The sequence below is a fragment of the Aotus nancymaae genome, unplaced genomic scaffold, assembly GCF_030222135.1.
Source record: "Aotus nancymaae isolate 86718 unplaced genomic scaffold, 86718_ANA_hifiasm-v0.15.2.pri h1tg000028l, whole genome shotgun sequence".
Taxonomy (NCBI): Eukaryota; Metazoa; Chordata; class Mammalia; order Primates; family Aotidae; genus Aotus; species Aotus nancymaae.
Window position 1 is genome coordinate 7,183,624 of NW_026988441.1, and position 16,746 is coordinate 7,200,369.

The window sequence follows — 16,746 nt, forward strand, 5'->3', positions numbered from 1 at the left end:
TGTGTGCCTGTGGCGAGTCCCGGCACCGCCCTGTGTCTAATGCTCACCCACTTGGTAGAAATGGCTTGCTGAATGCGCCCCCTATTACGCTGGCTGTAGGAAGCCAGCAGATGTGCACACAGAGCCAGGAAAGCGGTGGATGAACATGTCCACGCTCAGGGGAGACATCTGGACTGGTTTCATCAGGATGCGATGTGGGATTTAAAGCCACAGGTGGGACAAGATCACTAGGGAGGTGAGTGTGGACAGAGCAGAGAAGGCCAAGGGACCCTTTCCTCTGGTTGGTCATTAACATCTCTGGCAGTGACCAATGACCCTTTAGCTTGTTGTTGGGATTCACTCAGGGTGTCTGGCAAAATAATAGGGAAATATTAGGGAGAGTCAGAAGATTATGGTCTCAAATCTTTTGGAAGGCTGAAAGGTTTGATGGAACAGGCTGAAGGCAGCCAGTTCATTATGTTAGAATTTTAAGTCATAGGGTAAGATTAGGGACAATAAAAGCTTCCCCAGTGAAGTCTGTTTACTCCACATCCCTTTGTCTCTACTCTGATTTATTTGCTCATGTAAACTTTGTGCTGGATGGCCCTCTCACGGGGAGGTCAAAGGGGAATTACGAGTTAATGGTGTTTACTCTGGGCCCCAGAACCAAGACCTTTTACTAACCATGTTAATTATCCACAAGCACGTTGACTTAGAACCTCTGTTATTAAATCTACACTGAATAAATGTGAGGAGTGGCAGCGAGTGGTGGTTGGTCAGCTGCAGTCACCCGCTGAAAGCAGCTGACAACCATCCCTAGCCCACCCAGATTCACTGTGTGAGTGCACTCATTCATCTGTCATTGAGTCAGGGTCTGCAGGACAGACCTCTGCAGGTGGTGATCCACGTCTCATCTTGTTTTGGAGCCACTGGCTTACACACGTGGAATGTGCTCTGGCCCAACTTACTGTCCAGAGCTGGGTCCCATGGGTGCTTGGGTGTAAGAGCTGGGGAGGTGGAGCCTCAAGTCACGGTGACAACTGTGACAAGCAGCTCTCAACCTATTAGAACCAACACACTCTTGTCACCACAGATATTGTGTGTCGCCTCTTTTCTGTTCTGAAATGAAATGCAGAGATAACATAAACTGCCTACACGTATGGAGACAACGCCATAACCCTAACACAGAAAAGAAGGAAAGGGAAAGCAGTCTGAAATGAGCAAGCGTGAGTTTCAGTCCACAGACGCTTGGCTGCGGCACAGAGGACTCGAGAGGACACACAAACCGGTCGGGCCTCGTGCCTGAAGTGGAACTGCCACAAATGGGAGAGCTGAAGGTGTGACATTCACCGATGTGACGTATTGACTCACAAGTCAAGGGGGACAGGTTCTCCCAAGTGGCCAACAACTCACAACAAACCCGGCACTTGGGAAGCCACAGGGCAGCATGGAGAGGAGTGTGAACGTGAACATGCCAAGAAGGGAGGGAGGAGAGAGTAGAAGAGGCCCCAGCCACCATGGATCGTTGGGCAGGAAGGCCAGCATCAGCAACTTCTTTCATGAAAAAACAACAGATCCTTCTGTGTCTGAGCCAATATAGTTGGACTTTTCTGTTACCTGCAGCTCAGAGTATTCTCAACAGACCCTGTGTGTGCTGGGTTTGGTGTGACATCAGTGCTCCAAAAACACATCTTGAGTGAATGAGTGGAGAATCCTGAGTCTCATCTCTTCTGGCTCCCATAACTCTTTCCTGATCCCGAGTCAACCTTTCTCAATCCCTCTGTCTTCTCATGAAAGCCTGAAACCCCCGCCTTCCCTAAACGTTGGTCATCCTCATGACCCTAAGCCAGCTCCCGTACTCTCAGTACTTCCTCTCCTCAGGCAGATGAGAACTCACCAGTGTGTGGTCACCCCTCCTTTGCTGACCACTCCCAAACCCTGGGCTCTGAGCCAGCCTGGTGAGCCTCAGACCCATGTTTCCAAACTTACTGGACGACCCCAGGGGGCCCTCAGATACAGGCTGCTCACACCTACCCCACACTAGGGTGATTAACACCCCTGCAGGTGCCTGTTCCTCACCAGGGTCCCGAGCTGCTGATGGCTTTATCATTCATCCAGTTATCCATGGAGATCCTAGAGGCATTCCTCCTGCCTCCTCACCCTGACCCCACTGTCTGCCAATCTCTCCTGTGCTCCCTCTCTCCCGACTCCTGCCCTCTCCTCTGTTCTCTACAGCCTGGGTCCAGCTCCTCTTCCCCCTGGACACTGCCTGTTCCTGCTCACAATCCTTCCATGGCTCCCTAGTGTCCTCATAATAAGCATGGAGCACTCTAGGCCCTTGGCAGGCAGGCCGTCCACATCACCAGCCTTTCCACCCAGCACTGGCGGCTGGGGCCCTGCAGGCCGCTGCCCTCCACACCATGTTCTTCCCTCCCACTCCTTCTAACCCGTCCAGTCAAAGTCCTTTCAGACCTCTGCTACCTCCCTAAGCCCCAACCCTCAATCTCAGCCCCGAAATCCTGCTCTCTGCCTCCAGCATCTTTCCCCAGTCCTCTCCCTCCCTGCACCCCACGGCTCCCATCCCAACACAAGCCGGGTCCTCCCTCACCTGAACCGCTGCCCCCACGTTCTCTCCCACACCCCTGCAAACCTGTCCCCATCAGGCATCCTCCCTCTCAGCCTCCTCCTCACTCCATCTTCAGAGCCTCTCTCCACTGTCTCTCTGGGCCACCTGGCCTCTCCACTTTCTCTGGCTGAGCTCCCTTCCCTCTCATCCCCAGCCCCCTTACCTGTGGCCTGCGCCACTGCCTTGAGAAGTACGCCATCACCCACGCCAAGCTCTAGGCCCTGCTGGGGCGGCCCAAGCTGGTTGAGGCTGAGGTAGAGGACAGGGAGGAGGTCTGGGGGCGACAGGGCCACCACGGAGCGCAGCAAGTTGCTCAGCGTCTCCACCATCCGCAGCCTGAAAGAGGGGACAGGGCTGTGACCACCTGGTTCTTCAAGATCAAAGTGTGGTGTAGGGGTGGGGTAGGCTTACAGGGGCAGACACTAGAAAGAGAAGGAAAGGGCTCAGGAACACTCTCGGGCTCTGAGGCCTGGAGCCATGAGGACAATCACAGATTGCTGGTAGTGAGACCGTCTTTGCAAAATCATAACTGAGGAAGTGATGACAGTGAAAGAAACCACACCTAACCGACTCCATCTTGCTTTTAACCTTTAAACTGTCCTTGTTCGGTCCTGGGCGTGGTCAGAACTAACTTTGGGAAGAAATTCGGTTCATGGCTTAACTCTGAAACCAAATTGGTAATAGCCCTTTCCGGAAAAGACCCCTTTTTGCCTAGGGACCCGCCTTGGCAGGACTAACAAATTAGCTACAAGATTAGAAATGTAGGTTTAGGGATCATACAGCCTCTGGCTCCAAGAATCTGAACCCCCCCAGATTGCTCCTGGGGATAACATCACTACTATAAAACCTAAGATCAGTGCTTGAGATATTCTGCAGACCCTACACTTAGTCTGACGCCACCCAAACGGGCAATCTGGCCCAACAAGTTCTGCCATCCACCCGGGAACAGAAGACAGCAAGAAAAACTCACTTTGACCCCCTGTGAGTCCATCTCCAACCTGACCAATCAGCAGTCTCCACTTCCCAAGCCCCTACCTGCCAAATTTTCTTTAAAAACTCTGATCCCTGAGTGTTCAGTGGGACTGATTTGAGTAATAATCAAACCCTGGTCTCCTGCACAGCCGGCTCTGCATGAATTACTCTTTCTCTATCGCAATTCCCCTGTCTTGATAAATCGGCTCTGTCTAGGCAGCGGGCAAGGTGAACCCATTGGGTGGTTACAGTGGGAGGATAACTTGGCATGATGGTGACAATGATGAAGATGGTGATGATCATCTTAGGGAAATGACAGCTAATGCTACAGAGCATTTTCTGAATTCAGGAGCTGGCTTTAAGCACTTTGCACCTTTTTTTTTTTTTTTTTTTGAGACAGAGTCTCGCTCTGTTGCCCAAGCTGGAGTGCAGTGGCATGATCTCAGCTCAATGCAACCTCCACCTCATGGGTTCAGGCGTTTCTCCTCCTGAGTAGCTGGGACTACAGGCACACACCACAATGCCCCCCTAATTTTCTTGTGTTTTTAGTAGAGATAAGGTTTCACCATGTTGGTCAGGCTGGTCTCAACCTCCTGACCTCAAATGATCTGCCTGCCTTGGGCTCCCAAAATGCTGGGATTATAGGCATGAGCCAACGCGCCTAGCCACTTTGCACTTTTTAACTCATGGAATCTTCATAGCTCCCCTCTGAGGTAGGTACTGTTATTATTTCCATTTTACAGATGAAGAAACGGAGGCACACAGAGTCCCTGGCTTGCCCAAGGTCACAGAGCTAGTAAGTATCAAGCTGAGATGTAAACCAAGCCTGTGTGCCTGAAGACTGTGTTCCCAGCCACTAAGCTGTGCTGCCTCTAAAAATAAAACCATGTTTCTGTCTAAAACACCAAAGCTGGAAAGAATGGGTTTGTTACTGGCAATCTTAGGGGGCCTCATTAAAAAGAGAAGCTGTAAGTTTTTCTTACAGAAGTCTCATTACCAAGGTTTTTAAGGTGCAGAGGAGAAATATAAAAACCAACATGATGGAAATACCACAGTAATAATCGTTATAGGCAAGAGTGACCAATGGATGCTGCAGGGGGTGAAATAGCCTCCCCTGAAATTCATATCAACTCAGAGCCTCACAACATGACCTGATTTAAAATACAGTCTTTTCAGATGTAACTGTGGATTAAGATGAGATCATAGTGAATTAAGTTAGGCAGTGAATCCAAAAAGCATCCTTACAAAATAAAGAAGAGGGCTAGGTGCTGTGGCTCACGCCAGTAATCCTACACTTTGGGACACCAAGGTGTGCAGATCACTTGAGGTCAGGAGTTCAAGAACAGCCTGGCCAACATGGTGAAATCCTGTCTCTACTGAAAATACAAAATTAGGCAGGCGTGGTGGCACACCTGTAATCCCAGCTACTTGAGAGGCTGAGGCAGGAGAATTGCTTGAATCCATGAGGGTACAGTGAGCTGAGATCACGCCATTACACTCCAGCCTGGGAAACAAGAGTGAAACTCTGGCTGGGTGTAGTGGCTCAAGCCTGTAATCCCAGCACTTTGGGAGGCCAGGGTGGGTGGATCACAAGGTCAGGAGATCGAGACCATCCTGGCCAACGTGGTGAAACCCTGTCTCTACTAAAATACAAAACATTAGCCGGGTGTGGTGGCATGCGCCTGTAGTCCCAGCTACTCAGGAGGCTGAAGCAGGGGAATCACTTGAACTCAGGAGGCAGAGACTGCAGTGAGCCAAGATCACACCACTGCACTCCAGCCTGGTGACAGAGCAAGACCCCGTCTCAAAAAACAAAAAAAGAAGGGGGCTGGGCAGGGAACAGCGATGCTAACATGCTGCTAAGAAGGACCAGGGTGGGGCAGGCCCATGCGTCGGCCATCACCGGGGTGTGGGGCTCTGCAGGGAACCTCTGTGCATGAGAAGAGGGTCCTCGCTATAACTGAGACCTGACCTTCTTTCGTGAATATGGAGACATGCAAGCAAGACCAAAGCCACTTTCGACGACTCAGGGTGGACTAGAAGTAATCTTGGACTTCGCAGCGGTGCCCACCACCCCGAGGTGGAGCCTGTCTCCCTACCCTGCACATCTGGGCTCACCCTTGTGTCTTGCTCTGATCACAAGAATGAGGCAGAAAGTCAAGAGGACCTGCAGCCACTTTTGTGACCATGTCTGACCTTCACAATCAAGCGCCCGCGTGGGGTCAGAGGCCACGATGAAAGGATGTGGCAGAACAAGTCAGCATGGATTGCCATGCAGAGGACAGCACCCAAAGCGTCCCCGCCCCCGCCCAGGCAGGCCTGATTAGTTACCGAGCAGAAACCTCCTCGATCTTCTCAAATGTCCGGGCCACCGCCAGGTAAGGGATCCTAGGGAAGGAAGAGATGCGAGAGCTGCAGTGGTGCCGGCTATACCACGCTGTCCTTCTGTGCCCACTTCCTTACACCTCCCTGCGACAACCCTGCCAGTGCCCAAATGCAGAAGCTCACTGCCCGGGGCTGTCTCTCTGTCCCTTTCAATGCTGCTGATTGTCGCCGAAACAGAGGAGGGAGAGACTTGACCACTTCCTCCAACCAAGCCTCTGCTTAAAGGGCCTCCGACAGCAACAGGAACAGGACGGGGACAGTCTGAACAGGGAGAAACCTCACTTCTGGCCCAGTTTCCAGCAGGCATCTTCCACGGGATGGTAGTTGTTCTTGGCAGGATTGTAACTGGATGGGTCCAGGGGTCTGTGGAGGCAAAAGGGAGATGAAATTGCATAGAGCCCTGTGTCAAGGCAAAGTCATTCCTCCAACTGTGATGGGTCAGGCTCTGTTCAAGTCACACGGTGAAGACTGAACAGAAACAAGGTTTGCTAGCCTGGAGCTCACATTCCAGCAGGAGAGTCAGAGGAAAGTGGGCAAAAAGCCCCTGCAAGAACATATAATTAATTTTAGGTGTTAAAATGAGATGAGCGGTGCCGCTCCACAGGGTGGTCAGGGAAGGCTGCAGACATCTGGGCAGAATGAGGGGAGGTGCCGGCAGAGTGGGCAGCAGGGGAAAGAGCACTCCCGGCAGTGCAAAGGCCCTGAGGTGCAGACACGCTTAACAAACAGAAAAGGGATCGCATGGTTGGGGTGGGACAGATGGACACAGTCCCGGGTGTCACAAAATACCAGGTGCTGTGCTAATGCCACATCAATTAACAATCAGATCTGCGAGGAAGGGATCTTTCTTTTTGTTTGTTTGGACAAAGTCTCACTCAGTTGCACAGGCTGGAGTGCAGTGGCATGATCTCAGCTCACTGCAACCTCCACCTCCCGAGTTCATGTGATTGTCCTGCCTCAGCCTCCTGAGTAGCTGGGATTACAGGCATCCACCACCAAGCCCAACTAATTTTTTATATTTTCAGTAAAGGCGAGGTTTCACCGTGTTGACCAGGCTGGTTTTGAACTCCTGACCTCAAATGATCCACCCACCTCAGCCTCCCAAAATGCTAGGGTTACAGGCGTGAGCCACCACGCCTGGCTGGAAGGGACGTTTCTAACTTCCTTTTCCAGATAAGGAGAAACTGGGGCACAGAGTAACTCACCCACGGCCACACACCTGGTGAACAGCACAGGTCTAGAGACTGCTCCCAACCTCTATATCTTTCTTTTGTTTGGAGACAAGGTCTCACTGTCACCCAGGCTAGAGTGCAGTGGAGTGGTGCTCACCGCAGCCTCAAACTCCTGGGCTCAAGCTATTCTCCCACCTCAGCTTCCCTGAGTAGCCAGGACTACAGGTGCATGCAGACATGCCCGGCTGATCTTTGTAGAGATGGGGTTTTACTGTGTTGCCCACAATGGTCTCGAACTCCTGGGCTTAAGCAATCCTCCCACCTCAACTTCCCAAAGTGCTGGGATTACAGGCATGAGCCACTGTCGGCCTCAAGGTTTATATCTTAAGTGGCTCACACTGACCCTGTGAGTCACCCCAGGCCAAACTCTGCATTCAGACTCATCTGGGTTCCAATCTGCTCTGCCCTAGCCAGCTGTGCTTGCTGAGGAAGCAGCTTCCTCTCTCTGAACCACAGCATCTCCATCCGCCTGGGGAGCTAAGGGCTCCCTACTATGATATGACAGGTTTGTCCTGAAGATTAAATAAAAAATGACAGTGAGGGTTCCCACTCCTGGGTGCATTTCTATGGGGAACATTTTCAGAAGATTGAGGACTCCCCAGTCCCAGGCCTACGTCTGTACCAAAATGGGGATAAGGGCTGGGGGGAGAAAGAGACTCCCTCAGGATATTTTTGGGCTCTTCAGCTGATTCTGATGCTCACACAGGGCGTGGATGGCCAAGACAGACGGCGCCATTGCAGGGCTGTGTGCGGCCTTTGCTACCAACTTGGGTTCATACCAAAGAATTAAGAATTAAGAATTCACAGCCCTGGCCCCTGTGAGAAGAAGCTTATGTCTGGTTAGGGAGGCTCTTTACCATGTGATAAGACATAAAAGAAAGTCTGACTCAAATGCTGGGAACACACACCTCCTCTCACACATGAAGGGAGAGCCACCAGGCTTCCCACGCAGGTGCAATATGAGCTGGGGCCTGAGGGAAGCCTGCTGGGCAGAGTGGGTTGGGGACACTGTTCCAGGCTGGGGGCAAGCATGTTCAGAAGCAGGGAGGAGGCCAGACGAGGTGGCTCACACCTGTAATCCCAGCACTTCAGGAGACTGAGGTGGGTGGATCACCTGAGGTCAGGAGTTCGAGACCAGTCTGGCCAACATGGTAAAACTCCGTCACTACTAAAAATACAAAAATTAGCCCAGTGTGGTGGTGGGTGCCTGTAATTCCAGCTAGTCAGGAGGAGGCTGAGGCAGAAGAATCACTTGAACCCGAGAAGTGGAGCTTGCAGTGAGCTGAGATCGCACCACTGCACTCCAGCCTGGGCAACAGAGACTCTGTCTCAAAGAAAAAAATAAATAAAAGGCAGCAGGGAGGAACGACAGGACATGGTGTGCGGAGGGAGCACGAGGAGGCTACAGATGGCAGGAGGCTTCAGTGTAAGGTGGATGGGGCTGGCTCATGAGGGCTCTGGGGAGTCCAGCATGTTATCCTCTGTGCAGTCCAGCATGTTATCCTCTGTGCTGGGGAATTGCAGATGGGTTTTGAGCATGGCAGAGATGGGCTGTGACCTCATCACTTTATAGGATATTTATCTATCCACCCACGCATCCAATCATCCATTCAACCCATCTTCAGTGCGGCCTCCTGTGTGCGTATCAGGTGTCATGGGAATCAGCCCAGACATCTCTTCAAATAATTAACAAAATTACACTGAAGCAATTAATTACTTAACAACCTATTCAGTGTCCCACAGGCCCAGCACACTGTGTACACCACAAGGGCCAGGGTGGTGTGAGCAGCTCTCTATGGTTCATCCCCATAGGCCACCAGGGGCTGGCATAGAAAAGGGCGTTCACTGAATTTTAAGGCAGATGCACCTGCTGGCTTCCAGCGTGTACACTAAATCTGGTGAGTTCAGGCCAGGCGTCGTAGTGGCTCATGCCTGTAATCCCAGCACTTTGGGAGGCAAGACAGGCAGATAACCTGAGGTCAGGAGTTTGAGACCGGCCTGACCAACATGGTGAAACTACGTCTCTACTAAAAATATAAAAATTAGCTGGGTGTGGTGGCATGAGCCTGTAATCCCAGCTATTTGGGAGGCTAACGTAGGAGAATTGCTTGAACTGGGAGGTGGAGGTTGTGATGAGCCGAGATGGCACCAGTGCACTGCAGCCTGGGCAGCAATGGAGCGAGACTCCATCTCAAAAAAATAAAAATAAAAAATCTGGTGAGTTCAGAGCCAGAGGAACAGAGAGGTAGGAAATTAGGCCAGAGAGGGAGGTGAGGGCCAGTGGCCAAATGGGCTTACATTTTCTCCTGAGGGCTCTAGGGAACCCTAGAGGCTCAGAGTTAACTCTGGGTGTTGGAAAGATCCCCCAGGCTCTATGGGGATCAGGCTTAAGACGAAATGCTGGAGGCAGGGTCAAGGGGTGGCTGGGGCCACGGTTAGCAAACTCCACCCCTGGACCGTTTCTGCAGGGCCTGGGAGCTAAGAATGGTTTTGCAACAGGGGCCAAATGTGCCCCGCAAAGCCTAAAATATTTACTCTCTGGCTCTCTATAGAAAAGGTTTGCCAAGCCCTGCAAGAGGAGGAAGTCTGAGCTGGGTATGGGGCTGGGGAAATGCAGAGAAGGAAACACACCGCGAAGACCCTTTCCAGATCCAGACACTGACTCACCCCTCAGCTCCCTCCTTTCCCGGAGCCCCCGGCTCCTCTTCTTTCACTTCTTTTTTGATTGCTGGCTTCCGGGGGGCTAGGAAGGTAGATAGAAAAAAGTGGGTCTCTTCTCCTTCCGACAGCCCCTACCTCCCATCCACTCTGCACCCAGCACCACCCCAGAGCTCGAGGAGATGGGTGACAGGCTGGGAAAGACGAGGCCAACTTGCTAACCAGCAGGAAAGGGAAAAAGATCCTGCAGCATCTCAGGCCTCTGGAGAGAGTCTCATCAGCCTCCTGCAACCCTGGGAGGTGGGGTGGGCCAGGGAAACTCACTGAAGAAGCTGCTGAGCGTCTTGGGAGCTCTGTGGGGAGGCTTGGCCTGCTCCTCCTCCTCCTGCAGTTCCTGTTTCGTGGCCACCTCAGGCTCTGAAATGCTTTCCATTGGGGTCTCTGCTTCTGCGGTGAGAGAGCTCAGACAGTGATGCAAACTCTTTTGACCCTGAGATCTTTTTTTTTTTTTTTTTTAATAAAACTCCAGGTCATTTTGACCTGGCAGATGGAAGATATAACTGAACCTACCCTTTTCCTTTCTGTAGCGTTAGCTCTGAGCTGAGATCTCAGGCCTACTGTTTACTCCTCTGTGCTAACTAGTGCAATTCTAGCATTTGGCATGAAACGGGAGACTTAAGAATAGTGGTAAAAAAAAATCTCATCATCATGAGAAGAAGATATTCCCACTCCTCTATGCAGCTGTGGAAAAACAGACACAATTCTGCATCCCTAAAATTCTCCCTGCAAGTGTTGTTTCCAACACAGGGGCCTCATAGACACTGGGACCACCCTGCAAGGGTAACTTCAGCCTCTAAAATCCTGTAACTCAGCTTGGCCGTCTAACTTAATTAATACCATTTAATTTACGCCTGTGATTTCTGAAAGCTATGAATACTTTTTATCTTTTTCTTTTTGTGTGTGTGTGTGGTGGGGGGCAGTTCTTGCTCTCTCACCCAGGCTGGAGCACAGTGGTGGGATCATAGCTCACTGCAACCTCCACCTTCTGGCCTCAAGCGATCCTCCTGCCTCAGCCTCCCAAGTAGCTGGGACTACAGGTGTGTGCCACCACGCCCAGCTCATTTTTGTATTATTATTTACTGTTTTGGTAAAGATGGAGTTTCGCCATGTTGTCCAGGCTGGTCTTGAACTCCTGGACTCAAGGAGTCCACCCACCTCAGCTTCCCAAAGTGCTGGGATTATAGGCGTGAGCCACCACACTCAGCCTATGAAGACCTTTTAAAGAATGATGGGCTCTTTCTTCCCTTCCCACATACATGTGGGAAAATAATATTTTTAAAAACTGCAGTAATAAAACCTATCATTCTTCTAGATTTTGCATTTAAGCAATAAGTTTGAGAATCTATGTCCTGTTTAAATTAACTATCCTCTAAAGCCATCTGAGCCCAAAATCAGGAGGTGGAGCGGAGGGAGGAGAGGACCAGAAACTCACCAGAGGTCTTCAGGGGTTTGGGAGGCGTGGTGGGCTGGTCCCCATCTTCTCTTTCCTTCTCTGTTGTCACTTCAGCCTCTGTGAGGTTTTCTTTCGAGGTCTCTGCTTCTGACGACAGACAGAATGGTTACATGGCAAAAAAAAAAAAAAAAAATCACTTTGACCCCCCACAAGGGCGTTTTGACTCTGGAGACAGTCTGCCCTCATCTGTTCTATCTTGTACCCATGCAATGTGCCTGTAAAGTGGCGGGCCATGTCAGACCCTGCTCCTTGTCAACCCCAAGCAAGGCAGGGGTCATGAGGGAGCCCAGCTCCCATTCGCCTATGCAGCTGAGACAGAGACGATGTGTCTTTCCTTACCAACGATTCCTTTAGTGTTATTCACTACAAAATAGAATCGAAAGGGTTAAAAATGCCAGTGATAGCCTGTCATAGAAAAAAATAAGAAATTTTAAAGCTAAAAAAATCTTACCTCTAGGGTCACAGTAAAAACTACAAAAACCAATTTGGGAAAAATCTGGCTTAGTAGAAAGAGGCCACCCCACCACCCCTCACTAGACGCTGACAATGGCTAAAAGTGTACAGTTTATAGCAAAATTTGGTACTAAAAATTGTCAGTAAGGACTATTTTTTTTTTTGAGGCAGTGTCTTCCTCTGTCGCCCAGGCTGGAATACAGTGGCACGATCTTGGCCCACTGCAACCTCTACCTCCCTCAAGTCATTCTTGTGCCTCAGTGACCCAAGTAGCTGGCATTACAGGCACGTGCCACTGTACCCGGCTAATTTTTGTATTGTTGGTAGGGATGGGGTTTCACCATGTTGGACAGGCTGGTCTTGAACTCCTGACCTCAAGTGATGTCCCATCTCGGGCTCCCAAACTGCTGGGATTACAGGCGTTGAGCCACCGAGCCGGGCCAAGAAATAAAATCTTAACCAAATTTAAATCTGCCCTGGGAAAATGGACCTTTTATTTGTTCACAGAAATAAAAAACCTGACGACATTAAAGGCTGCAATTGGTATAATCTCATACAGGCCACAGATGATCAATGGATCAGATCTTTATGGCTGTTTCTGGTGGGTTCGCCAACATGCAGGGAACTCAATGGGCACTGCAAGATAGTTTATATTTCTCAAAGGAAACCCAGCGACACCTGTTGGCCACTTTATGAACTACTAGTTCGAGGTATTTAAGTTTTCAGTATTACATCACATTCCTTGCAATGACATTGCATCTCTGCAAGCTGGGTTTTCACAGGTTGCTGTTACAGAAATCAAGTACTGTACAAAAATCAACATAGAACAGGAAATGAAGGTGGCAGTTTTCAATTGGATTCCACCGTTTAATATGTTGTAGAGTATCTAACGGGTTTCCCACAAGTAAGTAATTATGGTTATTTAAGAAAATACAGGTTGGGCATGGTGGCTCAGGACCGTAATCCCAGGACTTTGTGAGGCTAAGGTAGGTGAATCATGTGAGCTCAGGAGTTCAAAACCAGCCTAGTCAACATAGTGAATCCCCTGTCTCTACTAAAAATACAAAAATTAGCTGGGCGCAGTGGAGTGTGCCTGTAATCCCAGCTACTCAGGAAGCTGAGGTGGGAGAATCACTTGAACCTGGGAGGTAGAAGTGAGTCCAGACTGTGCCACTGCACTCTAGCCTGGGTGACAGAGTGAGACCTTGTCTCAAAAAAAAAACAAAACAGCTTTTCGATCCGCCATCTGCGCCTCAGGTGGGGCTGCCACCAAAATGCAGATTTTCGTGAAAACCCTTACAGGGAAGACCATCACCCTCGAGGTTGAACCCTTGGATACGATAGAAAATGTAAAGGCCAAGATCCAGGATAAGGAAGGAATTCCTCCTGATCAGCAAAGACTGATCTTTGCTGGCAAGCAACTGGAAGACGGACGTACTCTGTCTGACTACAACATTCAGAAGGAGTCTACTCTTCATCTTGTGTTGAGACTTCATGATGGTGCTAAGAAAAGGAAGAAGTCTTACACCACTCCCAAGAAGAATAAGCACAAGAGAAAGAAAGTTAAGCTGGCTGTCCTGAAATACTATAAGGTGGATGAGAATGGCAAAATTAGTCGCCTTAGTCGAGAGTGCCCGTCTAATGAATGTGGTGCTGGAGTGTTTATGGCAAGCCACTTTGACAGACATTACTATGGCAAATGTTGTCTGACTTACTGCTTCAACAAACCAGAAGACAAGTAACTGAGTTAATAAAAGACATGAACTAACAACAACAACAAAACCCCACAAAAGAACAAAACACAAATATTACCTTTTTTTCAAGGTAGGTATAGTATCTAATAGTTGTTTGGACATAACTACTTAATCAATAGAGCTGACAAGGTATCGGTCTGGGAGTGCCATAAAAAAATTACTAAGACATCAAGGGTGCTGTGAACTAAGAAGGCTTGGGAACCTCAGCTTTATGGTAAAATTTACAAGGAAAAGGCAATCACTTAGAGGAAGACAGTTTCCATTAAATAAATATAAAAATGGAAGAGGCCGGGCGCGGTGGCTCACGCCTGTAATCCCAGCACTTTGGGAGGCCGAGGCGGGTGGATCACAAGGTCAAGAGATCGAGACCATCCTGGTCAACATGGTGAAACCCCGTCTCTACTAAAAATATAAAAAATTAGCTGGGCATGGTAGCGTGTGCCTGTAATCCCAGCTACTTAGGAGGCTGAGGCAGGAGAATTGCCTGAACTCGGGAGGCGGAGGTTGCAGTGAGCCGAGATCGCGCCATTGCACTCCAGCCTGGGTAACAAGAGCGAAACTCCGTCTCAAAAAAAAAAAAAAAAAAAAAAAATGGAAGATAAAAATGGGAAACTGTGCCTGGGTTATTACTAAATTAAGATATCCAAACAAATATATTCCAAAGTGCTTTCAGAGGCCGGGTGCAGTGGCTCACACCTGTAATTCCGGCACTTTGGGAGGCCGAGGCGGGCAGATCACCTGAGGTCAGGAGTTTGAGACCAGCCTGGCTAACATGGCGAAACCCCGTCTCTACTAAAAATACAAGTATCAGCCAGGTGTGGTGGCACATGCCTGTAATCCCAGCTACCCAGGAGGCTGAGGCAGAAGAATCACGGGAACCCGGGGGGCAGAGGCTGCAGCAGGCCCAGACTGCACCATTACACTGCAGCCTAGGTGACAGAGCAACACTCCATCTCCAAAAAAAAAAAAAAAAAAAAAAAATGCTTTCAGAACAAAAGTTCCTATGTTGCTAGGTGGAATTCCGATTTACACGGGTGGGCTCCTGGACACAGGCCTCAAATCAGCAGGGTCCAAATATCCTGTGCTCTAGGCCCCTGCCCGTGTGGATCCCCCCCACACAGTTCTCTCCTCCTGGGATTCCCACCACACACACACACAGTTCTCTCCTCCTGGGATTCCCCCCCAACCCACACACAGTTCTCTCCTCCTGGGATTCCACACACAAACACACACAGTTCTCTCCTCCTGGGATTCCCCCCCCACACACTTCTCTCATCCTGGGATCCCAACACACACACAGCTCTCTCCTCCTGGGATCCCACCCCACACACACACTTCTCTCCTCCTGGGATTACACACACACACACACACACACACACACACACACACACACACACACAGTTCTCTCCTCCTGGGATTCCCGCCCACCCACACACAGTTCTCTCCTCCTGGGATCCCACCACACACACAGTTCTCTCCTCCTGGGATTCGCCCCCCCACACACAGAGTTCTCTCCTGCTGGGATTCCCCCCACACACAAACACAGTGCTCTCCTCCTGGGATCCCACCACACGCACACAGTTCTCTCCTCCTGGGATTTCCCCCTCACACACACAGTTCTCTCCTCCAGGGATCCCACCACACACACAGTTCTCTCCTCCTGGGATTCCCACACACACACACACAGGTCTCTCCTCCTGGGATTCCCCCTACAAACACACAGTTCTCTCCTCCTGGGACTCCCCCCCACACACACAGTTCTCTCCTCCTGGGATTCCCCCCCACACACACACACACAGTTCTCTCCTCCTGTGATCCCACCACACACACACAGTTCTCTCCTCCTGGGATTCCCCCCCCCCACAGTTCTCTCTCCTGGGATCCCACCACACACACAGTTCTCTCCTCCTAGGATTCCCACACACACACACACACACACAGGTCTCTCCTCCTGGGATCCCACCACACACACAGTTCTCAACTCCTGGGATTCCCCCCCACCACACACAGTTCTCTCCTCCTGGGATTCCCCCCCCCCACACACACAGTTCTCTCCTCCTGGGATTCCCCCCCCACAGACACACACAGTTCTCTCCTCCTGGGATTCCGCCCCACACACACAGTTCTCTCCTCCTGGGATTCCCCCCCCACACACACAGTTCTCTCCTCCTGGGATTCCCCACACACACACAGTTCTCTCCTCCTCGGATTCCCCCCACACACACACAGTTCTCTCCTCCTGGGATTCCCCCCACACACACACACAGTTCTCTCTTCCTGGGATTCCCCCCCACACACACAGTTCTCTCCTCCTGGGATCCCACCACACACACTGCTCTCTCCTTCTGGGATTCCTCCCCCCCCCCACACAGTTCTCTCCTCCTGGGATCCCACCACACACACAGTTCTCTCCTCCTGGGATTCCTCCCCCCCCCACACAGTTCTCTCCTCCAGGGATTTCCCCCTGCACACACACAGTTCTCTCCTCCTGGGATCCCACCACACACACAGTTCTCTCCTCCTGGGATTCCTTCCCCACACACACAGTTCGCTCCTCCTGGGATTACACACACACACACACAGTTCTGTCCTCCTGGGATTCGCCCCCCCACACACACACAGAGTTCTCGCCTCCTGGGATTCCCACCACACACACACAGTTCTCTCCTCCTGGGATTTCCCCCAACACACACAGTTCTCTCCTCCTGGGATCCCACCACACACAGCTCTCCCCTCCTGGGATCCCACCCCACACACACAGTTCTCCCCTCCTGGAATTCCCCCCCCCCATATACACTTCTCTCCTCCTGGGATTTCCCCCCCACACACAGTTCTTTCTTTCTGGGATTCCCCCTCCACACAGACTTCTCTCCTCCTGGGATCCCACCACTCACACAGTTCTCTCCTCCTGGGATTCCCCCCCACACACAAACACACAGTTCTCTCCTCCTGGGATTCCCCACACACACACATTTCTCTCCTCCTCGGATTCCCCCCACACACACACAGTTCTCTCCTCCTGGGATCCCACCACACACACTGCTCTCTCCTTCTGGGATTCCTCCCCCCACACACACAGTTCTCTCCTCCTGGGATCCCACCACATACACAGTTCCCTCCTCCTGGGATTCCCTCCCCCCACACACAGTTCTCTCCTCCTGGGATTCCCCCCCA

At 50.9% G+C, this 16,746-nt stretch overlaps 2 protein-coding genes across 5 annotated transcripts in view; one reads left to right on the plus strand and one right to left on the minus strand.

Moving 5' to 3' along the window:
* Window positions 1-16,746, minus strand: part of LIG1 (DNA ligase 1) — a 55,918-nt gene that overhangs the window by 23,433 nt on the left and 15,739 nt on the right. For 3 of the 4 annotated variants that reach the window (XM_064381095.1, XM_064381099.1, XM_064381097.1), the window contains exons 7-12: window positions 11,345-11,452; window positions 10,177-10,299; window positions 9,862-9,937; window positions 6,245-6,325; window positions 5,909-5,965; window positions 2,769-2,941 (exon numbers count right to left, since the gene is read on the minus strand). In XM_064381095.1, the coding sequence (XP_064237165.1) occupies window positions 2,769-2,941; window positions 5,909-5,965; window positions 6,245-6,325; window positions 9,862-9,937; window positions 10,177-10,299; window positions 11,345-11,452 (618 nt within the window). The remainder of the gene's footprint in view (window positions 1-2,768; window positions 2,942-5,908; window positions 5,966-6,244; window positions 6,326-9,861; window positions 9,938-10,176; window positions 10,300-11,344; window positions 11,453-16,746) is intronic. The other variant, XM_064381098.1, reaches the window with a different exon arrangement.
* LOC135276733 (ubiquitin-ribosomal protein eS31 fusion protein-like) lies at window positions 13,093-13,799 on the plus strand. Its single transcript, XM_064381100.1, has one exon. It carries the CDS (start codon window positions 13,093-13,095, stop codon window positions 13,558-13,560), a length of 468 nt encoding a protein of 155 aa, XP_064237170.1. The 3' UTR covers window positions 13,561-13,799.

Bases quoted from the DNA above. Each gene is read 5' to 3' on its own strand.
- LOC135276733 (XM_064381100.1), top strand. From the start codon at position 13,093: ATGCAGATTTTCGTGAAAACCCTTACAGGGAAGACCATCACCCTCGAG.